The sequence below is a fragment of the Colletotrichum gloeosporioides genome (genome assembly GCF_011800055.1).
Source record: "Colletotrichum gloeosporioides strain Lc1 chromosome Unknown consensus_17, whole genome shotgun sequence".
NCBI classification, from domain to species: Eukaryota; Fungi; Ascomycota; class Sordariomycetes; order Glomerellales; family Glomerellaceae; genus Colletotrichum; species Colletotrichum gloeosporioides.
In genome coordinates this window covers 887,181-912,405 of record NW_025544662.1, presented here as the reverse complement: position 1 = coordinate 912,405, position 25,225 = coordinate 887,181, and the positions used below count along the sequence as shown (strand labels likewise).

At 54.2% G+C, this 25,225-nt stretch overlaps 10 protein-coding genes across 10 annotated transcripts; 4 read left to right on the top strand and 6 right to left on the bottom strand.

Annotated features, from left to right (window-relative positions):
- Positions 1–484: 484 nt before the first annotated feature.
- GCG54_00011182 (Isotrichodermin C-15 hydroxylase) lies at positions 485–2,478 on the top strand (the record flags this gene model as incomplete). Its single annotated transcript, XM_045411091.1, has 7 exons — positions 485–541; positions 611–872; positions 921–1,117; positions 1,175–1,299; positions 1,359–1,670; positions 1,742–2,321; positions 2,371–2,478. 7 exons carry the CDS (start codon positions 485–487, stop codon positions 2,476–2,478), a joined length of 1,641 nt encoding a protein of 546 aa, XP_045268149.1.
- Positions 2,479–3,020: 542 nt separating this feature from the next.
- GCG54_00011181 (Chaperone protein DnaJ) lies at positions 3,021–4,002 on the top strand (the record flags this gene model as incomplete). Its single annotated transcript, XM_045411090.1, has 2 exons — positions 3,021–3,235; positions 3,372–4,002. 2 exons carry the CDS (start codon positions 3,021–3,023, stop codon positions 4,000–4,002), a joined length of 846 nt encoding a protein of 281 aa, XP_045268148.1.
- A 229-nt stretch (positions 4,003–4,231) lies between these two features.
- Positions 4,232–5,530, bottom strand: GCG54_00011180 (Mitochondrial outer membrane protein porin; the record flags this gene model as incomplete). The annotated part of the gene is made up of 4 exons (XM_045411089.1): positions 4,232–4,405; positions 4,445–5,137; positions 5,208–5,330; positions 5,486–5,530. The coding sequence occupies 4 exons, from the start codon at positions 5,528–5,530 to the stop codon at positions 4,232–4,234; spliced, it is 1,035 nt and encodes a 344-aa protein (XP_045268147.1).
- A 1,143-nt stretch (positions 5,531–6,673) lies between these two features.
- On the bottom strand, positions 6,674–11,006 carry GCG54_00011179 (putative asparagine synthetase [glutamine-hydrolyzing]; the record flags this gene model as incomplete). The annotated part of the gene is made up of 11 exons (XM_045411088.1): positions 6,674–6,713; positions 6,794–6,898; positions 6,975–7,273; positions 7,321–8,313; positions 8,380–8,564; positions 8,621–8,647; positions 8,718–8,743; positions 8,800–8,825; positions 10,381–10,610; positions 10,761–10,921; positions 10,972–11,006. The coding sequence occupies 11 exons, from the start codon at positions 11,004–11,006 to the stop codon at positions 6,674–6,676; spliced, it is 2,127 nt and encodes a 708-aa protein (XP_045268146.1).
- A 941-nt stretch (positions 11,007–11,947) lies between these two features.
- GCG54_00011178 (uncharacterized protein) lies at positions 11,948–13,170 on the top strand (the record flags this gene model as incomplete). The annotated part of the gene is made up of 4 exons (XM_045411087.1): positions 11,948–12,092; positions 12,149–12,354; positions 12,404–13,021; positions 13,075–13,170. The coding sequence occupies 4 exons, from the start codon at positions 11,948–11,950 to the stop codon at positions 13,168–13,170; spliced, it is 1,065 nt and encodes a 354-aa protein (XP_045268145.1).
- Positions 13,171–13,400: 230 nt separating this feature from the next.
- On the bottom strand, positions 13,401–14,134 carry GCG54_00011177 (uncharacterized protein; the record flags this gene model as incomplete). The annotated part of the gene is made up of 2 exons (XM_045411086.1): positions 13,401–13,760; positions 13,817–14,134. 2 exons carry the CDS (start codon positions 14,132–14,134, stop codon positions 13,401–13,403), a joined length of 678 nt encoding a protein of 225 aa, XP_045268144.1.
- An 819-nt stretch (positions 14,135–14,953) lies between these two features.
- On the top strand, positions 14,954–16,873 carry GCG54_00011176 (ABC1 family protein MCP2-like; the record flags this gene model as incomplete). The annotated part of the gene is made up of 3 exons (XM_045411085.1): positions 14,954–15,291; positions 15,345–15,495; positions 15,551–16,873. The coding sequence occupies 3 exons, from the start codon at positions 14,954–14,956 to the stop codon at positions 16,871–16,873; spliced, it is 1,812 nt and encodes a 603-aa protein (XP_045268143.1).
- Positions 16,874–17,738: 865 nt separating this feature from the next.
- GCG54_00011175 (uncharacterized protein) lies at positions 17,739–21,352 on the bottom strand (the record flags this gene model as incomplete). Its single annotated transcript, XM_045411084.1, has 5 exons — positions 17,739–19,994; positions 20,036–20,422; positions 20,467–20,616; positions 20,759–21,076; positions 21,197–21,352. 5 exons carry the CDS (start codon positions 21,350–21,352, stop codon positions 17,739–17,741), a joined length of 3,267 nt encoding a protein of 1,088 aa, XP_045268142.1.
- Positions 21,353–21,466: 114 nt separating this feature from the next.
- GCG54_00011174 (uncharacterized protein) lies at positions 21,467–22,753 on the bottom strand (the record flags this gene model as incomplete). Its single annotated transcript, XM_045411083.1, has 3 exons — positions 21,467–22,164; positions 22,187–22,584; positions 22,644–22,753. The coding sequence occupies 3 exons, from the start codon at positions 22,751–22,753 to the stop codon at positions 21,467–21,469; spliced, it is 1,206 nt and encodes a 401-aa protein (XP_045268141.1).
- Positions 22,754–23,712: 959 nt separating this feature from the next.
- Positions 23,713–25,199, bottom strand: GCG54_00011173 (uncharacterized protein; the record flags this gene model as incomplete). Its single annotated transcript, XM_045411082.1, has 2 exons — positions 23,713–24,718; positions 24,820–25,199. 2 exons carry the CDS (start codon positions 25,197–25,199, stop codon positions 23,713–23,715), a joined length of 1,386 nt encoding a protein of 461 aa, XP_045268140.1.
- Between the last annotated feature and the right edge of the window lie 26 nt (positions 25,200–25,225).

Below are 25,225 nucleotides of genomic sequence, written 5' to 3'. Positions count from 1 at the left end.
AAGCGACCCGCTCTCCGCCATGTACGTGCAAACAAAGTTGTATGCATCTGCAGCGCGTCAGCAATAATCGGGTCCGAGGCGTGCATGAGATCGACACCGGCTGCCTTGATACGGGAGAGACATTGTTTGCCCAGCGCCCGGGTAAAAGCCGTGAAATGGAGGGGAGGCAACACCAACAATACCGCAACGCCATCGCGGGCAGATCCGCGCCCGCTTTTAATATGCCGTACATGTCGTGCTGGGTAATCGGTGAAGTCGGATTCGCCGTCTTTCCCGTGCCGCGGCCGTGGATGTGTATGACAAACAGCGTGAGGGTTGGTTGGTCTTCCATCCACACTTGCGGTGTCGAGCAATGAGGTGTGAACACGGTGAAGGTGATGGTACGCTGTGCTGACTGCGTGTATCTGTTGGAGAATGTGTCATTGGAAGGGTGCTCGCGGGGGCTTCTCTTGGTATTGGGAGTTGTCTGGCGATACCCCGCATGATGGACGATCAGGAGAGCACAACAGATACGGGATTGCCGCCGCCGAGCCTTGGAAAGGTATATAGCAAAGGGACTGTTTACCCTGGCTTGAGATGTTGCCGTTGTTCGGAAACTCGAGGCTACAAGTCCGCCCAGAACCAAAGCCAACTGACTTTCGAGATGGCTCTTGCAAGCATTCCCATACCATCCCCAGGCTCGATCCTAGAAATCGGCCTGCTCGCCATATCCGCAGCTCTCATTCTCCGTGTAGTCTACAATCTGTACTTCCACCCACTATCAAAGTACCATGGGCCATGGTACGCCGCATCTTTCTCTCTAGTTCATGCTCTCATCTCCGTCATGAAATATGAGCCGGAATGGATGCTTTGGCTGTCAAAACAATACGGAAGTAAGTGTAAACCTCACCCATAAGACCCTCTCTGCTAAGTATCCACAGCCGACAAACCAATCCGCGTCGCACCAACCCTTCTTCTGTTCCCTCAGTCAGCCGCCCTTAAGGATATTTACTGGGATCCAAAATGCAACAATAAGTCCATGTTCTACGGCACAGGCTCTCTTGGCCCGCCGCACTTGTTCTCGACCCTCGATGGAAACGTCCATAAGTCTCTTAGGAAAGCTCTTGGAGGGCCTCAGGTGCTGTCCTCTCCATCAGTGTCACCTCACTTCTCCATTCACTAATATCAATGTCAGTGGTCCATCGGCGGCCTCAAAAACAACTGGGAACCGCGCTTCGATGCCCACATCCAGCTCTTCATCAGCCGCATGTCCGACTTTGCCCGCAATAACGAGCCCGTGATCCTCTCCGACAAAGTAGCGTAAGCAACCACTTCTTCCACTCATCTGACTTCTTCCGTGTGCTAATCATGAGAAAAAGCGAATTCGCCGCCGACATCATGACAATGGTGTCCTTCACCGACCCCTGGGGCTTCGTCACGAACTCCCGCGACGAGCGTAACATGCTCGCCAGCTGGCGCCGCGGCCTCTTCTCCTTCGGCTTCGTCAACCGCTTCCGCTGGCTGCGCGACCGCGTCACTCGCGTCTGGTGGGGCCACTTCTTCCTCCCGAGCACGAGCGACGACGTCGGCATGGGCTACCTCATGGCGCAGGCCGACAGGCAGGTCTCGGAGAGGGAACGGCGGATGGAGGAGGAGGCGTTTACGCAGGAGAAGCCTGATTTCATGCAGCTGTGAGTTCCCTTACTGCAGAAGAGACTGAGATGGGGCGTGAAGCCTGTTGTCTAACACCCAGAAACCACAGAGCCCTTGAAGCCCGCATCGACGGCAAGCCCCTCACGTCCTCGCAGAAGCGTGCACATGTCACGCTGCTCATCCAAGCCGGCGCCGACACGACAGGCACAGCCCTGGGCAGCACTCTTCGCTTCCTCCTCACACATCCCTTAGCCCTCGCCCGCGCCCGCGCCGAGATCTCAGCCGCCGAACAGGCCGGCCAACTCAGCCCGACGATCCAGTACGAGGAGACGCGGACGCATCTGCCCTTCTTCGTGGCGTGCATCAAGGAGGCGATTCGGCTGCACCCGTCCGCGACGAACCTTTTCGCCCGGGTGGCGCCGGCCGGGGGCAAGGTCGTGGACGGGACGTGGGTGCCGGCCGGAGCGGAGATCACGGCCAATGCGTGGGTCGTGCAGCGGGATCCGCGGCTATACGGGCCGGATCCAGAGGCGTTCCGGCCGGAGAGGTGGTTGGAGGGTGAGGTTGGAGGTAACACGAAAGAAGCGATTAGTGAGATGGAAGCTTGCATTTTTGCATTCGGGATCGGGCCGAGGGTTTGTCTAGGTAAGGACGTTGCGTACATGGAGATGTATAAGCTGTTGCCTGAGGTAAGTTTCTTGATGTGTGGTGCGGGGTTGTGTGCTAATTTCTTGTTAGACTGTTCGTCGCTTTGATTTTGATATGAAGAGAGAGGGCAGGATTGTCGTTGTGGGTGGCATTGCTTATAACGAAGACTTTGTGGTTCAGCTTAGAGTGAGGGAGTAGATAGCTGGTTGATGTGGCGACGTGATACTGGATGTGAGAAGCAGCAAGATGACTCTTTTCACCAATTGCCGCGGTTTCAATCTTTCTTCGTGAATATAGAAATAAAACCCCCTAAACTCAGGCGCCTTATTACATCACTTACAATAAAAGCAACATGACCCGTGCTAATTGAAGGTTGAGCGAAGCAAGTCTTCTTCAGTCTTTCCGAGAGTGCTCACAGTCTACATGCACAAAGTCCCCCACCTGCACAACTCCCCCACCATCCGCACAAATTCTCATGCATAACTCCACCCAACCAACCTCCGATCCCGACCGACCAACCGACCATCCATTTCGTCACCACGCTCGCCCATCCAAGGGTCCATCAGCTCGCGTGCGACCCTTGACGCATCCATTTCCCTTCCGCACCTCACCTCCCAATCCCCCTCCCCCAGTCTTTTCCTAGCGACGTCTTATTCCCATTCAAATAACACAACCTGCCTTCTCAATATCCGAACCTACGTAAACCAACACGGCCGGAGCCCGAAAAATAGCATGAGGACATGCTCCTCCGCCGGCTCAATCCCGCAGCGGCCCGTCCCCTCCGCTCTGCCGGCGCGATCACACCTGAACACCGGCACCGAGCACAACCACACCTCCGAGCGTGCGCCGCCCGCGCCTTCACGACGTCGCGCAGCTTGCGAAATGACGCTGCCGCCGTAAACCACTACGAGACACTCAAAGTCGCCCATGATGCATCTCCCGCCGAGATCAAAAAGTAGAGCTCCCCCGGCCACGATCCCACCACAGCTTTTTAGCTCCCAAGCTCCCCGTGTCCTCCTCGCCCTCTGACCTGCCACCCTTTCTATCGCCATCGAACCTCCTATAAGGCTAACTAACAAACAACACCACAGATCCTTCTACGCCCTCTCCAAAACCCACCACCCAGACCACAACCCAAACGACCCCTCCGCAACCCGCAAATTCCACGCAATAGCAGAAGCCTACTCCATCCTCGGCACCCCTGCAAAGCGCTCCGCCTACGACCGCTCCCTCCCCTCCTCCTCCCACCACCACCACGGCCGTCGCGGCTCCTACCACAGCAGCAGCACCGGCCCCGCCGGCGGGCGCCCGGCATCAGGCCTCTCCCGCCGCCGCACCACCTTCCGCGGCCCGCCGCCGAGCTTCTACCGCTCGGGCGGCTGGGGCGAGCACTCGGCGAAGCGCCGCGCGGCGCACGAGAGCAACACGGCCTCGGACGCGACGGGCGCCGAGCCCGAGAGGCCTGGCATGGGCTTCGGCCAGGACCCCTACGCGCACAAGCGCAGCGCGGACGTGCGGCACTTTGACAGCCGGGGACACACGCAGACGCAGGCGCGGCAGGACTCGAGGCGGGCGCATAGGATCATGGGGCAGGAGGTGACTGTGGGACACCAGGAGACGTCCGTGGGTGCCTTCTTGAGCGTGGCGGGGATGATGTTTTTTGCGTTTCTTGTCCCGTACATGATATTTGTCGGGCCGCGGAAGGACAAAAAGAAGGCATAGACCGGGAAGAGGGAAGGTGATAGACACAAGAGTCCCTGATAGACACGAATCTCACGAATTGGAAACATCTTCACAAGCATGATTGAAGACACGCTGGGTCCCCGGTCGATCAAACTCTATTACTCCCCAGTTGATATACACTAGACAGGAGCCTCCCGAATAAGAAATGCGGCCGAGAATTGGACTCAAAATTTTTCCTCAAGAATACACGTTTTATAGCGCACAGAGCTTAGCCCTCGAAGGTGAAGCTGGCGCCGAGCTTGTGGGTAGCCTGGTCGAGCTTCTGGGTATCAAAGGAGGCACCAAGACCCAGGGTAACACCCTCGCGGAGGAGGACGTTGTAGGCAAGGGCGGCAACACCGTTGTTGTTGACCTTGAACTGTACGCGGAGCTTTGTCAGAGACTGGTATCCACATCAGCGCGGGGGTGGGGGGCAACGAACCTTGGCGAAAGAGACGGGGTCGATGCGGTACTTGGAGGCAACCTCGAGACCGACGTTGTTGCCGGCCTTGGAGTTCCAGGTAGCCTTGGCACCAGCCTCAACCTGGCTGTTGACCTTGTGGTAGTAGGAAGCGGCGAAAACGCTCAGGTTGTCGCTGGCAGTGATGGCAGCGGAGTAAGAGGGGGCCTGGTAGCCGACGGCAGCGGCGTAGCCGGTGACGGTGGCCTTGTTGACGTCGTAGCCGGCAGAGGCACCAGCCAGGAAGCCCTCGTGGCCGACGACAGCGTCGATGTTGGCCTTGGGGCCCTTGAGGAGGTCGAAGAAGGCACGGGAGTGGAAGTTGGACTGCTTGAAGGTAAGGTTGAACTTGGCACCTTTGTTGGCGGGCTTCTCGGCGGCGGCAGAGGGGAGGAAGGAGAAGACACCCTCAGCCTTCAGGCCCTTGGCGAGGCTGTCAGCGAGCTCGACCTTGGTGTCGAGGGCGGCGGCGGTGTTCCATGTCTGGGTAAGGGTGAGGCCTGCGCGACGGTAGAACATTAGTAAATTTGCAAAACCAGGTTGAAAGCCCGCGCTGATAGAAACTGGGCTGCCGTGTAACGGCCCATATATTGGACCGAAGGACACGTTAAAGCGCTCTAAACGACGGTGGGTGGTTGCTGTACCGGTAGCCTTGTCGGAGTATTTGCCCTCGATCTTGATGGTGGGAGGTCTGGTTAGCGGGGCCCATTGGATGCGTTGGCGAGGGGGCAAAAGCGCGACTTACAGCTCCGTTGGTGCTCTTCTCGTGGGAGGTCTTGCCGGTGACCTTGAAGGCAACGTTGTTGGGAGTGTTGCTCTTGAGCTCGAAGGTGGTGGCAGAGAGGTGGTAGAAGTCCTTGTTCAGGAGCTATGGGAGGCCAATGTTAGCTGAGTGGTTTCTTTGTCGCGAGCGACCTCGGCCAAGCACAGAGTCCAGAAAGCTTTCTGTGTGTTTTTACCCGCCGGACGCCCGCGAATACCCGATCAACGGGGGAGAGCAAAAGGAAAGGGAAGGGCGCATACGTCGTTGGACGACTTGGCGATATCTCCGAAGTTAGGAACAGACATGGTGGCTGATTTCTGAGAGGAGGACTTTTCTTGGGGGGAAAAATTGAGTTGACGATGGGAAGCGCAAAAGGTGACAAAGATGCGACGGGTGAAAAGGCGGGTTGCAGGTGTCCTTTCAGGAGATGTGCTGCTGCTGGGGGCGGAGCTGTTCGAGAAAATGTTTTGGTTGCATCAATTGGTTGACGGGGATTCCCGGCTCAATTCGGTCCGGAGGAGCTTCGTGGTTATGGAGAGGCGCTATGCCCAATCAGGAGACACGTGGGGGATGTGTTATTGGTTTGTTGGGATTGCAAGGCCAGCCGCGGGGGTTCTTAGCAGCGATGAGTGGATGTTGCTGGCGGGGGTGTCAAGATGCTTAATGCGACCGGCTGTGATGCTTGGTTGGCTGCGATGTTTGTGTGAGGTAATTGGGAGGGAGGGGGAATTGTGAAATATTTTATTTCTAGGAGAAGAGGCTGCGTTTTTAGGCCGGAATCTGTCTGCGAAGGCAACATGCTCACTTGCTCTTTCCAAAACAAACGGAATGCTCACCCAGGCTGGAGAGGCTGACAGCACTTCTTTCCCCCCCTCCATGACTTACATCCGTCTCTCCTTGTGTTGCGCGTACCTCGCCTGCCTGCTGCTCTTGGGTTTCTTCTGGTCTCACCGCAATCTGGAAGGAATTGCTGAGTCACTCAGGTACGGATCGCCCAAGGCCAATCATCCGCGCCTGATTGAGGGTCTCATGCCGGAGGATCGATCAATCACTGCTGCACACGAAGCAGCGTGGCAGCCCAACCGAAGTGGTTCCTGACGCGGGACATCGAGTTGGGGAACCTTCTAGGATGCCTCGACTGCGACCCCAGAAAATCGACCCGTGACGGGCCAGGTCCTTCAGCGCAGACCCCTCAAGGAAGTTTGCGGCCCCTGCCTAAGCGCCCCTGGCTAGGCAAGATCGAAAAGGCGACAACCGCAGCCGCAAACCAACAACACCGCGGTCGTCGGAATGGCATCAACAACAACATGGACTGCTTGTGGCTCTAAATTTCTTTGTTGAGGTCTACATACTAACCCAGCCCTGGACCTGGACGCCTCTACCTTACCCGCCCGCATTGACAAAAATTGCTAGGATACAGGTACCTCCCTACTGCCTTAAATGCCCCTTTATGCCTCGTTGTACTTTTGCTGGTGAATGGAAATGGCTCTGTTATGCGACGGGTCAGCAAACTGGCAAAAGGCTCCCCCCTCTGTATGGGGAATTTCATATGTGTGTGCGTGACTCACCTGCCACTGGGGTCTGTCTGCTTGGACCAAGTGGGGGTCCAGCGCATGACGGTGGAAGCGCAATGCGGCGGGAAGTGCTCGTCGAACATAAGACGGTACCAGTAGCTGTCAAAAGTCATCCAAAGTCAGCTTTCGTCCTTCTCTCAACATCGTGGTTGTGGTGTTTCTGCCGGGAACTTACGCCTCCTTGGTGTCGGGGATATCGTCGCCCCACTCGGGCTTGGGGTTCTTCATCATCTCGTCCGTGACCTGGATCTCGGCGTTGTCCTTGAGCGCGTCGATCCACCCGTAGCCGACACCGTCCGAGAACTGCTCCTTCTGTCTCCAGAGGATGTTCTCCGGCAGGTACGGCTGCGCCGACGGGTCGTCCGAGGTGTCGAACGCCTTGCGCAGGATGTACTTCTCAATCTTCTCCTTGGTGATCATCTTGTCCGCGGGGTCGATGTTCATGCACGTCTCGAGGAACTGCGAGGCGGAAAACTGTCAGCGTACGGGTCTTCAGTCGGAAGTATCTCACTCTAACTCACCTGCTTGTCCAAGAACGGCACACGAGCCTCAAGACCCCAGGCGGATGTCGACTTGTTGGCACGCAGGCAGTCGGCAAGATGCAGGTTCTTGACACGGCGGACGGTCTCCTCGTGGAAGGCCTTCCTGTCGGGGGCGGCGTGGAAGTAGAGGTAACCGCCGAAGATCTCGTCACTGCCCTCACCACTGAGCACCATCTTGATGCCCATGGCCTTGATCTTACGGGAAAGGAGGTACATCGGGGTGGAGGCACGGATGGTTGTGACGTCGTATGTCTCGAGGTGGTAGATGACATCGGACAAGGCGTTGAGACCGTCCTCGATGGTGAAGGTCATGACGTGGTGCTTGGTGCCGAGGAACTTGGCCACCTCGAGAGCAGCCTTGTTGTCGGGGGATCCAGGCAGACCAATTGAGAAGGAGTTGAGCTGGGGCAGGTAGGTAACTGTTGACAGCTTGTTGTCGTCGTCGATACCGACCATACCATCGCCAGTCTCGGGGTTCTCGGTGGGCAGCGTGCCGCCGTTGGCGTCGAGGGCCGCCTGCTTCAAGCGGAGAGTCTCTCTTTGGGCGATAGAAGCGACCAAGCTGGAGTCCAGACCACCAGAGAGGAGCACACCGTAAGGAACCTCAGCCATCAGTCTCTTTCTGACTGACTTCTCGAGGGACTCGCGGATGGCTGTAAGGTCGACGGGGGTGTCGGGAACCTTGGCGGGGTCCCACCAGGAAGGCTCGAAATATCTTGTGGTCTTGCCGGTGGCAGAGTCGAAAACGTGACCAGGGGGGAAGGCCTCGATCTTGTCGCAGACGGAGTGCAGGCACTTCAGCTCGGAAGCAAAGTAAACGGCATCGGGCTCTTTTGAGGACCAGCCCTGGTACAGAGTGGTGATACCGATAGGGTCGCGGGCGGCGACTGTGCGGTCCTTCTTCTTGTCGTACAGAACCCACGAGAACATGCCGTCGAGGTGTTTAGGGGCGTCGATATCGTACTCCTCGTACTATGATGGTTTATTAGGCGAGGCTGTCTGCGAGGTTGTTGAAGCGTGTGCGCATGGATGACTCACCAAGGGGATGACGACTTCACAGTCGGAGCCGGTCTTGAAGTGGTACTTGTGCTTCAGGGCCTTACGGATCAGACGGTGGTTGTAGATCTCTCCGTTGACGGCGAGGATAATGCTCTCATCGTCGTTGGTAAGGGGCTGAGCGCCGGACTCGACGCCGACGATGCTGAGACGCTCATGGCACAGAACTGCGGGAATTGGTCAATTGGGCGACTACGGACAGCTGCGATCGCGATTGACCTACTCGTCTTGTTGGCAATAACGTTACCGCCTGCATTGGAAGGGTTGGTCAGTTTTATTGCGCTTCGCAGACGACTATCGCGTGGTGACTCAGAACTCACTCCAGTCGGGGCCACGGTGACGGATACTGCGCGGGAAAAAAGTCAATTGAGGCACCGGGAGTCTGGAGAGGTATCTACTCACGCCTTGGCCAGCTTCAGGGCCGTCGGCTTGAATTTTTGGACGTCGGGGTGACTGCGCGCAAATCAAGTCAGTCGCGTTCGCCCGCAAGAAAATCATGGCGGGGTCCTGGGAATTTTTGGAGGGGAGCTCAATTGCCCCTCCATCGCGCCGATGTAGGGACGATCGCGCATGCTGCGTGCTTGGCTGGACGTACCGATGACAGGCGAAGATTCCACACATGTTTGCGGTCTCGAGCTGCGATTGAGTATGAGGTTTGGTTGTCGGGAGAGAAATTGCAAGCTCGAGGCAAGAGAAGCGTCCCGGGAGGAATAAATACGGAGCAGAGAGGTGGGAGGCGGCCGGGCGGATGAGTGTGGGAGCGGGAAGAACAATTATGACTCTTCTTGCGCTTCACCCAGTTTTTTTTATTTTTTATTTTCTGCTCTAATTGCTCGGTTTACCGCAACGGCCCCAGGCCTCTTCTGATACAATGACATCCCTTGCCCCTAGCACCTTGACACTTTAACTTCCCAGCCTGCGGCCACCGGCCAGCACCCCGTTGAGCCCTGACTGACGGTACGCAAGCCGATAAGATGAGGTACTTCGTTAAGCCTCCGGCCGCAGAGCGCGAGAGCGCGCTGGCTGAAGTATCGACAGAGCAATAGCCACGATACGCTAATCTCAGACGCTGCGCTAGTGTAACGCAGCTGTACCCTGGGCCGATCTCGGCTTCTGCGACAATTGCAGCGCTGGCCACTCACAGCCCGCCAGTCTGCGCATTACCTAACCTGTCCGACTGATAAGAAACTCGACCGACCAACAGGAACCGTGAGTCGGTGTGGCTCTCCGACTTGACATAGGGAACCACATCTGTCGGATGGTGCCACGGCGACGGCAACACTTTCCAGCATGCTGCCACGCGAGCGACAGCGGACGGAGGCTCGCCGCAACTTGGCTAGAGCGCCAATGCAGAAAGAGAACATCCGCGGCCTGACAACAATGTATTCGCAGCAACCCAACGCGAGCGTGTCGGAAGTGTGTGTCTCTACTGTTTGGTAATGCGCCCGCTCCCATTGACTCTAATGGCCTTACTCGTCACCGCCGTCAGGGTTCCAGGTACCTTGCCAAGCAAGCTGTGGTGGAGGCATCCTCCGAATCTCAACCTCCCTTGCCCTCCTAGGAGTCCGGGTTTGTTAGTTCCGCTTAGCCATATCCACCATGTCGGTTGGCTGCGGTTATATGATGCACCTCCCACCACGGACCGATGGAGGCATATCCACCTTTGAAAGAGTCACCGTGTGGTTCTCCATGCTGGCTCAAATCCACGAATGGCAAACGCACGTGAGCCCGACCTTGCGCGATGAATCGTTTTCTTCGTGGGCTCTATGGCAGACCAAATGTCTAGGCTATTCCTGTATCGACTCTCATCATCTTTGGAATCCTCAAATCCATCGCTGCGTCACCGACCCGCCCAAAAGCAGAGAAGCAAACCGATTGGTATTTCCCAAACGCCGAAGTCGTGCTCTCGGGCACGACATTGAGATCTCGTAGCTTTAATCGTCGAATCCTGAACGCCATCTAGGGCGCAGGGTTTTCCCGCACAACGCGCTTGATTCTCTTTTCGTATTCAGCCTTGTCCTTCTTGAAGAGACTGTAAGCCTCCGCCTGAGCGGGCGACTCAGGGTTGGGGTCGTCCAGCAGGTTCTGGATACCAAGCAAAATCTGCTTGACCGTAATCGCGGGCTTCCAGGCCTCCTCTTCGTTCAGAATCGACAGGCAAACGGTGCCGGAGGGGTAGACGTTCGGGTGGAACAGAGGGGGAACGAATTTGCCTGTGCCGTACTTGTCAGCTTGTCATCTCATAACACAGAGAGATGAGCGACTTACACTTGGGAGGCTTCGTGGGATACTCTATTCGCAGCATTGAGGTTAGTGAAGGCTGTTCCGGCGAATGACAGGTGCGCTTGGCATCGGGTACATACCCTCCGGGAATGTGATCGTCAGCTTGAACAAGCCGCCCTCCCAAATAGTCTTCTCCTTGCCCGGAATGCCGCACTCCCACACCTTCAGGTCAAGAGTACCCTGAGCATTGCGTTGCGGCTTTGCAAAGAAGCCGAAGGGGTGGTCCTTCCGCCACTGCTTGCTGAGACACGTTAGCGGAGAGCGTGCCATGGGTCGGAAGAAGATCCGTACCGCTCCTCCTGAAGTCTGTTCTGGCACAAAGACATCGTGATGGTGTTCTCGCGTCGTTGCTCGTAGCAGTTGTCTTGCTTAGCCGCGAGGATATGTGTCGGCTCGGCTGAGTTCGTTAACGCTTGGATCGCGTGCGTTTGGCGACAATAGCCGAGAACGTCAGGCGGGATTTCCGACGAAAGGGAAACCGCTGGATCTTGGAGGGTTCGGAGGAGACAAGGCTGCGCTTGAGCTGGGCTTCGGGGCTTGTTGTGATGACTGAAGCTGAGTCTGCTGGGCAAGAAGGCGTCCGCGATTAACCGTAAGGCAAGGCCGCCTCGCTTCACACGCCTCAGCGAATGCGCCAACCCATCTCAGTTGGAAGGCGGTGGAATTTTTTCGGGGTCGCTCGCAGGTACGTACCTCGCGTTGCTGCCAGCGGGAAACTGCGACCTTACGGCACCTTCAACAAATGGACGTGCCTTCCGCAGAAGCTCGGGACACCTGGAGAGGGGCGGCAGGGGGTGTGAAGCGGAAGATTACTGGACGAATAGGAAGGACCCCGCCTGAGCAGTGCACCTTGGGCCAAGGTCGGCGGTCGGTAGGAGGCAGCGCGGGGTGCTGGGAATCTGACGTGGGGCAAATGGAAATGCCCAGATGCAAGACAAGGAGCTTCAGGCCCGATTCCTCGGCTTTCACCTGACAGTCCGCCTTTCTGCACGTACAAAGCCATCATCCCAGCCCCCGTGCGACAGTCAAGCCTGCCTTGCTCCAGCCTTTGTGCGGTTGGTTGTGTTGCCTGCAGCAACCTCATATCCGGGCTTTCGTCTTCGCTGCAACCCGGGTGCGCTCCGTACTACTCTCTGTCCCGACCGCATCTGTGTTCCCGGTAAGGCGGGCCTGTTTATTTGAGCATCCGAGGACTCGAACATACTTGCGTTTGCCTTTCGTCGCATCGCATATTACCCTTTCAAACTTGCTAAGGCGCATTGCAACGATGGAAAAGGACGGTGATTCGGCCGGGACGGCCAACAAGCCCGAGGAGGTGAAGGCCACTGCGCCTCCGGTCGAGGAGAAGAAGCCGGTCGACGTTATGGAGGATGTCCCGGATCCCGATGAGGACGATCTGGACGACCTAGATGGTGCGCCACGAGGCCGCGAATATTGCGATGGATAGCCGAAGTACTGACTTGGCCAGACATGCTCGACGACTTCGCAGCGGTGAACGTTGAACCCAAGAAGCCCGAACAGAAAGCTGCGCCTACTACCGCTGGTCCTGGAAGACCTACTGCTGTCGCAAGCGAGGCGGATGACAAGACTCTGGAAGACATGCTCTCCTCTGACGACTTTGCCAAGCAGCTCCAAGCTGGCATGGCAGATCTGATCGGGGAGCTGGAGAAAAACGTATGGCAATCGACGAGCATTTCTTGACCGCGCCGACTAACATCACTAGCCGGAAATGCAAGCACAATTCGACGACATGTTTAAGCAGATTAACGCAGCCGCACAAGAGGTAGACTCTGCTCCTCAACCACCAGCATCAGCGACGGCATCGGCATCGGCATCGGCGGCGCAGCCACCCAAACCATCATCATCCTCCGCAAGTAAACCAGCAGCAGCAGCAGCAGCAGCCGCCGCCGCAGATCCCATCGCGGACGGCTCTTTCCAGGAGACCATCAGAAAGACTATGGAGCGTATGCAGGCATCCGGCGACCAGGCTACAGCTGCTGCGGCAGAATCGTCCACCGAGGACTTCCTTGCCGAGATGATGAAGCAGCTTGGCGACGGCAACATGGATGGCGCGGGCAGCGAAGAAGAGTTCTCCAAGATGCTCATGGGCATGATGGAGCAACTCACCAACAAGGAGATCTTGTACGAGCCTATGAAGGAGCTGAATGTTAAGTTCCCCGAGTGGCTGGAAAAGAACCGCGAGAAGACCCCGGCAGAAGACCTGAAGCGTTATGAGGAGCAGCAGGCTTTGGTTAAGGAGATTGTCGCCAAGTTTGAGGAGAAAACATATGCAGACGGGAATGCGGCGGACAGAGAATACATCGTCGACCGGATGCAGAAGGTAAGCAATCAAAAAGTGCCCAGGTTAGAGCCCACGCCACTGACACAACGTAGATGCAAGCCGCCGGATCGCCACCTTCGGACTTAGTTGGAGATATGCCATCAGCACAGGAAGCATTCAACGCAGATGAGAGTTGTAATCCGCAATAATAGGAAGCTCGCTGCGGAGATCCAGGATATACCTCTTATTTTCACCAGACTCGTTCATGATGATCGTGACTCTGTAACCCTACAGGAGCCAGTAAAATGCCAACGCCATCCGGGCAGTTGACCCAACGCCAAAAGCAACCATTGTCCCCAAAGCAGTTATTTGCCCAAACCCAAACTCCACAATGCAAACCGGCCTGCTGATATTAAGGCCAAACATTGACTCCTGCGTTTCAGGACATGTCCATTTCCTGGGAAGATGCGTCCGGTACTGCGCTTTCTTGTGACACCAAGCTCATGAACAGCTCGTCATAGTCTTCGTCGTCTGATAGGTTGTAAGGATCTAACTTGGCTGGTTGCTGAGCGTCTGAAGACTGGCTGTAAGACGAGAGCAACGCGTCAAGCTCCTCCTGCTCTTCCTGTGCTATCGCGTCGACCATCATGTCATCGACATTATCAGGGATCTGCTGTCTCTGGTTCTGGCCAAGAGTCGCCGCGTCCTCAATATCCGCTTCAGAGTATATCGCGTCTCCCTCAAGCTGCTTGAAGTAGTACCGTTGCCGCATGTCACGGTCCCAGTCAGACTTTAGAAGCTGTCGCGCATGTCAGCCCCGCATATCCACCCCGATGACCATCGCGAAATACTCACTGTTCCCTCCATGTCCCGCCTCTGGTACGTCTTGTCATCCTGGCGCTGCCTGACATTTTGAAGGAAAGCTTTGCGGCGGTTCTCCTGCACGTCCTCGCGTCTCCGGAGCACCGGGTTCGGCCTCGTCGGTCGCGATGCGTACTTGAACTTTGGCGCGGGGATGGGCGACGACTGGGTCTGGCGGACGGTGTTGTCGCTGATCGGAGAGAGTGGCGATGACGCGCGAATGGGTGATGAGGACAGAGGCGACGGGACGGCGGGTCTAAAGTCCCACGGCGTCCGCTCACTGAATACTACGGGCCCCGCGACGGAAAACATGGTGCTGCTGGCGGTTTTCTTTTCTGGCGTTTTGTTTGGTTGCATGAATGGGGGCTGGTCGAGAGCAAGTCGTAAATCGGAGGTGCTGAGTAGATTATAGAAAGTGGTGGTGTTATTGTAGGTCCGGTGCGTCGTGTAGTAGTCCGGAAGTGGCACGGCAAGGTGGGTGATAGCTCGCGCGTTGGTTGTTGTAATTGCTTAATTGATATCTGGACGCGACTCGGACGCGGTCAGATACGACGTACTTTGTCGTCGTGGCGCACATTGCGTGTGGCTTGAGTGTTTGACACGTGAAGTCCACTTAACGAAGTCCTTCCCCCAATCGGGCAGTGTGACCTCATGCAGTTCGCCTGTGGTCCTGGCGCGCCTGGCCAGGCCATTTCTCTCTCCCGGCGGTTCCCGAACGGACCCCGAGGCAGGGGTCTACCAAGCCGAGCGAATAAAAAAACGGCGCCGCATGGGGGAAAGCTACAGGCGCCACCCTACCCCAACGACCGCCGTGGGCCGGAGGCGCAATGGCAAACAGTGAGAGAGGGAAATTCAGCGAAGGAAGAAAAAAAAAAGTCGCTGCGAAGTCGACTGACGACATGATTTCCAACTAGTTCTGGGACCCTCTGTTGAACAACTCAATCCCCCTTGGCTGCTCCACAATCTGTAGCGACTGTTGAGAAAGCGAACACACGACCTCGACACCGACAATTGGCCACACGGAGAAAAACAAAAGAAATACCAGTACACACACGACCAACGTAGAATGACAGTCGCCGTGGACTGCTCTTGCGATTGTCACACCATTGGCGGCAGCGGGCCAGCGTCCAGATGAAAGCCTTCTCCGTTTTCTCGTCCCCGTTGCGCCGGCTCACCACTCGACAACCATGGACGTGCTCCAGCTGTCGCGCTGGCCCGTCGGCGCAGCCTAGCAAGCAGTCTTTCGCCAGAGGCAACACCCGCGGGTTCTCGTCGACATCGTCAAGGGCCTCGGCAGGCAGGGCGCCACCGAAGGGAGGCCAGAGGGGCAGCAGAGTGCTGCTTCTTGCTTCAGGAGGCGGTGCAGCGGGAGCGAGTGTGCTTGCGTTCGGGGACGACATCAAATACGGTTATGAGGGAGCAGAGCGTGCTGGGAGGGTTGCTTCTGCGTTGGCGGTTTGCATCAACGAGTAGGTCTGCCCTCGACGATGTTCCGCCACCCAGCGTACTGATGGAAGCGCAGTTACCGAACGACTCTAAATCAGCAAGAAAAGATCGAAGACCCTGAATTACAATCGAAAATCCTCAAGGATTGCCACCAGCGATGCGCCGATAGGACACTCAAGGTTTTGGAGAAGAATGGCGGTATCTTCATCAAGCTGGGCCAGCACCTGGTACGACCTCCTTCACATGCAAAGAGTCGCGATACCGCCGCTAACACCGAGATAGAGTGCTATGAACTACCTGCTCCCGCCTGAATGGACAAACACCTTCATCCCGCTGCAAGACAAGTGCCCCGTGTCTTCGTTCGAGTCGATCGAGGAAATGTTCCGGAAGGATACTGGCAAGGAGCTATGGGACTACTTCTCGGAATTCTCGAAAGAGCCCATCGGCGCGGCATCTCTGGCTCAGGTACACACCGCAACTGTCAAGGAGGATGGTGTGCAGGTGGCCGTCAAAGTGCAGCACCCTGGCGTCGGCCAGTGGGCTCCCCTCGACCTCGCCCTGACACGATTCACGTTCTCGACTCTCAAGCGCTTCTTCCCCGAATACGACCTCGAATGGCTCTCCTCCGAGATGGACGTCTCCCTGCCGAAGGAATTGGATTTTAGAGAAGAGGAGCACAACGCCAACCGCACCCGAGACCACTTTGCCAAACTCCCCGAGCACCCCCTCGTCATCCCCGAAGTTCTCTGGTCAAAGGAGCGCATCCTCGTCATGCAGCGGGTATCCGGCCACCGCCTGGACGACCTCGAGTACCTCGACGCCAACGGCATCGATCGCGACGAAGTCTCCGCCTGCCTCGCCCGCATCTTCAACGAAATGATCTTCGGCCACAACGCACCCCTGCACTGCGACCCCCACGGCGGCAACCTCGCCATCCGCAAGAACGAGTCCCGGCGCGGCCTCCGCGGCGGCCACAACTTCGACATCATCCTCTACGACCACGGCCTCTACCGCGACATCCCGCGCGACCTGCAGCGCTCCTACGCCAAGATGTGGCTCGCCGTCATCGACGGCGACATGAAGCGCATGCGCAAGTACGCCAAGGAGGTCGCCAACATCAACGACGAGCAGTTCCCGCTCTTCGCCTCCGCCATCACCGGCCGCGACTGGAGCGTGCTCAACAGCGAGGGCTCCGTCCTGCAGACGCGCACCGCCGACGAGAAGAAGGAGATGGGCGACGCGCTGCAGGAGGGCCTGCTCGCCGACCTCGTCCAGCTGCTCGGCCAGGTGCCCCGCATCATCCTGCTCATCCTCAAGACCAACGACCTCACCCGCAGCCTCGACGAGAACCTGCACACCCGCCAGGGCCCCATCCGCTCCTTTATGATCCTCGCGCGGTACTGCACGCGCACCGTCTTCGAGGAGCAGCTGGAGGAACTGCGGGCGCGCGGGTCGTTGCTGTGGCCGCCGAACGCGTTCCGGCTGGCGTCTGCGTGGGTTGGCTTCCTGAGGGTCGAGTTCAAGCTGGGCGCGTTTGAGCTGTGGTTGAGCTTGAAGAGGGTGTCTGGGCTCAAGGGCGCGGAGTTTTCGGCCCCGGGTATGTGATGATGATGCATTTTGATAAGCGGGTATAGACGTATAGAATTTTAATTTACGTTGTGTTCATACTTGAACATTTGTGTCCTTACCCTTCGTATGTTTGACTTCAGATGCAATTCTTCCCACGTTGGAAGATGAGGACATGAAATCATAGGCGCCGTCGTCATCAAGTGCCAGGTTCGCAGGGAGTTGCCGTAATTCCTCCTACTTCCAGTTCTCATCTTGGTGTTCCTGCAATGCTGGCATCCTTCTTATTTTTCTTGTTCTTATTGTTATCCCTGTTGTCTTTGTGACCTGTACTGTTTGAAAAGTACCAAACATCTGGTCTGATAGCATAGCGAACTCTTTATGAATAACATCGGGGTTTTGTAAGAATTTTCAGGAGAGAAGGCTCGATTATCGATGTCGAGTCTTGATAACTATTTTCAATATCCCTAACTATTTACTGAGTATTATGAGCTTTTAGGGCTGGATTATCTACCTTTTCACGCCTTATCAGTATAAATATCGAACATGACTTCTGGTAAATTTAAATTAGGGCCCTACATATTATATTTTGCTGATCTAAGAGTGGTATGCTTTGGTCAAACTCCTTGACAGTGCGTTTAACCCTGTTGTGGCCCTGCAATACTTCAAGTCCTCTCCTTCGAGCTGCTTCCTGCCGCTGCCTGACAGCTAGTTCCCGCGCTGTTTCATTAAGAAAGAACTTTTCATCTCGCTTCTAGGCTTGCTCCTCAGCTTGCTCCTCAGCTTACTCATTCACTCCATGTTCAACGAGTAATCTCACAACGTCTACATCCCCTCGTTCAGCAGCCGTGTGTAGGAGTGGCATACAATCGGTCCAAGGATATCTTCGTACCCTTTGGTTTCTCTACTCGTTCACATCAGATCTGTTCCTAAATTGACGAAACAACGACTCGAAGTCAACTGGTCCATATTGGTCTGAAACGTCAGTCTTAGCCCCTGCATCCATGAGAATCCTCGTGATATTCGCATGGCCATATGCTTCAGCCCATTGGAGGGGCATAAGCAGACGTGAGTGCCCGGGGTATCCAAACCATCCATCGGAATCCAGGCCCGTGGCGTTGATGTCAGCCTGATGTCCAATAAGTAGTTTCACGATATTCTCGCGTCCTTTTTTAATAGCTTTGTGCAGAGGTGTTGGATCATGCCATGTCCTCGATTCCAGGTCTGCACCAAACTGAATGAGCAGTGCTACGACTTTCTCAAATCCTTTTTCACTAGCTGTATGCAGCGGTGTTTTCCCATGCTCACCGCCAGCGTCTGGGTCTGCACCATGCTGAAGAAGCAATGCCACGACTTTCTCATGCCCCTGTGAAGCTGCCTCGTGAAGTGGCGTGATCCTGATAGTCTGGGAATTCCAGTTTTGATAGAAAGACCAGAGGGCCTCTGTTTCATATTGTGCATCTTTGTCTGCGCCCTGCTGAAGGATAAGTGCAACAGCTTCCCCGTGTCCGCCAAAAGCTGCGTCATGTAGAACTGTGCTACCTTGATCGCACTTGTCGTTGATTCTCACGCCGTGCTTGAGGAGCAGCGCTATGATACGGGTATACCCATTAACAGTCGCACAGTGTAGCGGGGTATAGCCAGTTGAGGATTTGGCGTCCTTTACCACACCCTTATTGATGAGCAGATCTGCAATCTCCTCGTGACCGTTTTGCGCCGCCCAGTGTAGAGGTCTGTACTTCGCGCGATCCCAAGCTTCTTTGTCAGCCTCGTCTTTGGTGATGAGCCATTCGGGTACATTAACCGCTCCAGATAGTGCTGCCAGGTGCAAGGCTGTTCTGCCGTAATTATCTCTTAACCTTTTATTCGAAATCACCCACAGGTTCTGGGTGATAGCCAATCCCCCATTTCGTACTGCCCAGAGTAATGGTGTATTTCCTAAGGTATCTGTAACGTCTAGGTTCGCTCCGGCCTCAATTAACACACTCGCTATGCTGTCATTTCCCTCCATTGATGCATAGTGCAGTGGCGTCTTTCCGTCTCTGCCCTGACAGTTGACGTCGGCGCTTTCACGTAGAAGGTTATCAATTATTCGTTTCCTGTCATCAGGGTCCCTGTCCAATTCCATGCTGAATTGACAGGCGTAATGCGAAGGTGTACACCCGTTGCAGGTGAGGTCAATGGAATTGACGTCAGCTCCCCCATGAAGCAAGTCGCCAACAGAATGCGAGGAGCGTATCCTGGAAGCATAATGAAGAGGCGTCCAGTGATGAATGTCCTTCACATTAGGATTTGGACGCCGAGTGCCATAAGGGTACACGCGGCGATTTTTCTGAGCTCTTTCATGCAGCGTCGTGAAGTTGAACTCTGTCGGCAGCTTGCTGTTCTTCTTAGCGCTGGTGAGGCCATCCTGTTCGTTTATTGCGGCGCATTTCCACTCCCGGCCCTGCTTTGCATATACCACCATGAGACTCAATAGAGCCTGACGGTCAGTAGATATGTTCAGCTCTTTGTCAATGATGTTCTTGGCATCATTCAGAGGCTCGAGACTATTACCCAAGTCCCCTGCCCTCAGATCAATAGCGGAGGAAACTTGTCTCAGATACTCCACCAAAACGGCAGCGGCCTTGGTCAACATGTCTCGTCCCTTGAAAGTTTTTTCCTTTTGAAAAAGCCAAATATATGTCCTAGCAGCCTCCTCCCATTGATGCAACTGTTCATGCTGCTTGGCTTTCTCTCTTGCCATTTCAATTATGGCGTCATCGGCCTGGGGAAGTCTGTGATTTTCGCTCAGCGGCGGTATGACGCTGAGATAGATATCTGCAAGGCTTCCAAGGCCAGAGGGCTCAATTTCCAGAATCATTGCAGACAGAGTTGCGTTCCGGAGGGTGAAGGACTTCCAAGTGCTCTCGCCACTAGTGTTGGGTTGTACGTCAGCAACATCCTGGAAGAATTCCTCCTTTTCGTTCGTGCCTGCTACAGCATACATGAATGCTGAAAAGATGTGCTGAGCAAAAAGCATTGCCATGGAAGAGTACGACTCTATCGCAAGAACGGGCTTTGTCCAAGCATCCTTGACAGAGTCGTCCTCAGTAAATTCGTCACCATCATCGTCCGTGGCTTTATTGGGCAAATCTTTTCGACTGAAACGGATTGAGTTCTGATTCTTTTGGTTTCACCACTCGTTTCTTGCCGGCACACTTTCTGCTGACCATACCCAATAACCGCGTGGGCTTCCATTTCGACAATATGCCCTTGATCATTCTTTTGATTATATCGCTGTTCTTGAGACTCTTGAGGTTGTTCGTGTTCTTGAATTTCAAAGATGCGAAGTAAGTACTTCGGCACCCACCACCGGAGGTCTTGAAGAAGGGCTGTGGTATGTGACCCCAAGAGCCGCAGACCTAGTTCTCTTTTAGAATCCTCCATTCGCAATCGCGCGTCATCTTCCCTGTTTGCTTTGTCCTCCGATCGTGGTCCAAATTTGGGCATCTTGGCTGTTCTTTGCTTATCATCCTTGACAGAGGATAACCACAATGAAAGCACTGCCTCATATTCGTTCGCAAACGCTTTCCATTTTCCATCGGCCTGTTACTATATTTCAAAGTTGACTGAATTAGAGTTGGATCCACCATAACAGGCGTCAAGGGACTAGTAGAAGGTGACGGGAGCATCATGGCCGGTAGATGAATATTGAATGGCGGAATGAGAATGACTGGAAGTATAAACCGTAGAAGCTGGACCAATAGGAGCATGGTCGAAAGAAGCTGAACTGGTAGAAGCTGAAATGATATAATCATGATCGATAGACGCAGGCCCGATGGAAGCTGGTGGGGTGGGGGCTGGTCCGATGGGTGCCGATCCGATAGAATTCGTCCCATCGTCAGAAACAAAAGAACTTGTCTTGGTAGCAGTTGAACTGACACTACATGAATCCGATCCGATAGAAGCAAAGTTCATAGAGCCGATCAAGGTGTTCATCGTAATCTCGATTGCCCTGGCAAGAGATACAGCCTCTGCAGAAGCCGGTCCACTCCATTTGGCCAAATGACTAAGATCCTTCCGGATGTTCAGCACATTCTGGGCGTCTGAAACAGCATTGTTGACTGGTGTATAACCATCCGAAACCATTGAGATGGCGGGATCAGAACTATTTTGACTCTGCTCCTCTCTCTGTGCGTCGACTTGCCTCTTCCTCCGTTGCTGGCGCCCCAAATGCGCTGCCCCAGTATTCGCGATTCTCTATGAACTGTCGAACCCCCCCTCCAAACTCTTTGTGGCACCATTCGTACTAGTTTGTGTAACTTCAAGCCCATGAGACTTTTTGTTAATGCTTCTGGAAAGTTGAATCAGTTTTCAAACAAGTCCGGTGCCAGGTTTTGCATCGTCGTTCCAAGGCGCTTGATCAACATTTCCTAATGTCTCTGCAAACCAGTCAAGATCGTATCCGGGTGGCAATGATATGGCTTTGGGGGGCGTCGCTAGTCCACGGCGAACCCATGCCTTCAAACAGACCATCAGGAAGACGGCACCAAGTTGAGCAATCGAGGCGGACCAGTGTAGTCCTCGTAAACCGACAAATTGTAAGACAAACCCCGTAAGTGTGGTCACAGTTCCAAGAACAGTCTTCAACTAAATGGTTATGGAAGCACCTTTACCATCTGTTAGTGGCAGGCTTGGCCGAGATATAGTGGTGTGCTCTAAGCCATCTGAGGTCGAATGCTCTCCCTTGTCTGTCGCGGACTGAGACTGTTCAATCTCATCCTGTTCGGATCGTCTCGATGTCGTGATGAACGTTTGATCATCCTTCGCATATATCGCAAAGGGTCCAAAGACCTGGTCGCTGACTGTCTTGGTTTGTTGTAGCCAAACCATCCGAACCCTTTTGTTCGTCCCTGGTTTCGCCTGAAATCGCTTCTCCGCCGTACTACTTTCCACGACGCGGCCGCATAACATTATCCCAACTACCAGAACAAATGTTCCGGTCGCAGCACAAGGATACGCGTAGCTAGCGATTGGATTATCGTCTTTCGGGAACTTCAAGATCGGATGATAGGTGGCGAATCCAGAATATACAAGGACACTATTTCGAAGGATCGTTCCAAAAGCTGCAATAACGCGTAACTCGCTTCGCGACGATTGACGATGCGTGTTTAGTGAAATATTCGGCGCGTCTAGAGACACATTCCGTTTGATTATGATCATGTCGTCGGATCGTTGCGTTGTAGTGTCTTCTGAGTCCTTGTCGCCTGGGTGGCTTCGTGAAGCTCGCCATCGATCAATATCGGCGTTTGTGTTCAAGTCTAAGAGGAAAGTAAGAGCCCCGTCATCTGGCGAAGAAAGATATCTTACCGAATCGTTGAACATCTTTGTCATGATCGTCCAATGCGCTTAAATCTTTGTCCACCTTTATTTCAGGATTTCTCTGACTGCCTTTCTCAATGGTCGGTAACAAACAGATGAACTCGGTGACCGAAGGCGATCCCATACACCTCATAACCTCTTGTCCATTCCACAGCTCACAGACTTCTTGCGAGGTTGACGACACGAGCTCGGCCTCGGCAACTGCGAGGTTCTCCCGAGCTCTGCCGATCACCGCTTTAAGCCAGGACTGGCCCCCTACGCGAATAGCTCCCACAATAGCAGTAATAACACCAAGAGGAGCCATTGCGAGGATGATGTTATCGGCCCAACCCATTGAAACATTCATGAATTGCGTAATCACTCGTTCTTCAAAGAGCGCCAGCAGCCTGAACACAGAGAAACATTCAGTACGGAATACTTGAGAGAATGAATCCGGCAGACTTACGGTCCCAGATCCGAAAAGAGATTGTTAGCAAAGTCATCGCCTCCATCTGCAAATACAGATCTTGCCCGCAGCAGAATGAGAAGAAGTAGCAGCTTCCTGCTGAAAGACATGATGTCTGAGTAACCATGCAATAGGCTGCCGTTTTCGCATAGACCTCTCACCCAGCGCATACTCGAGTTAAGCGCCGCAACCCATTCCTCGTTAAGCCACTGCACATGCATGATTTGGCCCTCATTGCGACCTCAACACGCCGCTCGCGCCGTATCCAAACCTATCATGAACCTTGACAATATCCACCCATCGGCCATGGTACCACTGTTGGTTCGCTGCTGACACATTCGCCAGAATTGGACATAATCAAAACTTCAAAAGCCTGTGCCTGCTGTGTGTATGTTATGTCGGCAGTTGCTTGTGCGACCTAAGACGCGCTGCTGTGCCAAGACCGGGTACCGCTTTAATTAACGGTGCTTGATTTGGGTTCTCGTGAGGATGACAGATACGGTACTGTGACGCACGACGGCCTGCCGGGCTATACTGACTGAAGAATCTTGCAGCTGTAGACCTCTGTCAATTGTCCTGCCAGCCTCGGGGAGCTTGCTTTCCTGTTTCTGGGTCATCTTTGAAGATCTCTTGTTGACAGAAGACTGGCGCTTTGGAAAGAATCTCCTGTAAGTCTGCGTGCAGCACGATCCCTCGGAACAACAAGTTTCCAGTTAGTTTGTCCAAAGTTTGGAATTGTCCAAATTGTTTTGCGACAAGTTTACAGCTGCAAGACGGCTGGCAATCATGTTGTTAACCAGGGGAAAGCTTGCCTTCTGCTCTGAATTTGCGGCAGATAAAAGACTTTATGGGTCCATTCAGACGCGTGTTTCTTCAAGGACCAGGTACAAAGACGCAGTTTCAATTAAAAATTGTTGGACTCGCGAGAAAACAACATGATAGATGTGAAAAGTAACAAACTTCATCTCTACTGCTGTCCCCTTCCTAGCCTGTTGACAAAACTGGTGCACTCCAAGTAACATGCAATTGCACATCAAACTTGTAAGCTTATTGAAAGCTTGACCACATTTCAACATGAAACCTTGAGCTCTGCAACTGCAGATGAGCCCCAAATTATCGTATTTGTCCTCGGAACCGCCACTCCAAGATTTTCTTTGTTGTCATCCCAGTAGGTTTTCAAATCCTGTAAGTCCATTTTTAGACAAGCATACACCGGCAGATTCAGGAAAGAACCACAAACCTCGAATGCCATGGGGAAGCCACTGATGGGCACTGAACGATTGACGCCGAAGTAAACCTCAATGCTGATCGGTACGTCGTTGAATTGTTGGTTGAATTCGATTGGAAGCCTGAAACATCGGTTGCCTGCTTGAAATGTTTTCTTCTCTTGCCGATCTCCCTTGACTTTGAAGTAGTGAGTGCGATCCAAAATACGCCTCAACGCCGGCTCATTGGGCTGGAACTGACATCCGATCCAACCCTTAATTGAGTAGATGTCATTCATTCGAAGCTCGTCGATGGAAGTGAGCTGGAAAAAAAACATGCTAGAACATATCTTATCAGCCAAGAACAACAGAAGGTCTGATCTATAGACCGAGCTCGCAGGTTCGCGAGTGAACCACGTTTTCCCCTCTACTGCTTGAAACTTGGCTTCGTGTGCTGTCTTTTCCATGCGACCAATTTGATCAGTGGCATCAAGAGCTGGCTCCTTGCCGTCCCTGAACTCAACATTGAGGCGGAAGGACTTTTCCTTGATTTTGGGCATTTGGCTCTCAATGTATTGTTCCCATGCAGTCTGCCCGTTCATGGAACTGATGAAGGCAGCCACTAAGGGCTTAAGCCAGTGAGGAGAACGTGTTGTTGTTCCAGCAGTTGGTACGTCTGCTGGATTGGCTGCGTAACCAGATCCGACAGACAAAATCAGGTCGTATCTAGCTCCGCTACCCCACAATTTGTTGCATTCGTTGATGGCACGTTGAACAGGGTTGTTGTACAAAAGCCCTCCATCATGACAATCAAGCCCATTATGTGATATTGGCTTGAAATACATGGGGGCAGCAGATGTGCATCTCGCACTGTCAGCAAGATCGTCAGCCATAGGCCCACAGCTCCAAAGGTGGGGAAATTCATGAAGAATCGCCGGACATGTCCATGTCTGACGTAGAAGAAAACTCACGCTCTCCACAGCGGCAGCTCAGACCTCATGTACTTCTCCGAATCTCCAAGATTGTAGTTTGCTATGAGCATGGTCTTGCTCTCGACGGTTGTAGTTACTGCCACCCTAGTGGAATTTGTACGCCCAAAGACCTGTGTTGGCTGTGGGCCGAATGCAGAACGAACTGTAGCCTCGAATTGAGATGTTTTGTAGATAGATCGTCTCATCAAACGGGCGATATAACCCATTGCGCGAGAGGTTGTCAGAGGTTTGGCGTGGAACCCGTCGTCGCAAATCTTTCGGAAAATTTTGATGCAGTCTGACGCGGACCGCTGCTGTATCCCGAGGCCGAGAGAAATCATGCCACCTTGCCGCGCATTAGTCAATGATCTCTGGATCATATCCGATTCAGAGCTTCTCGAATTAC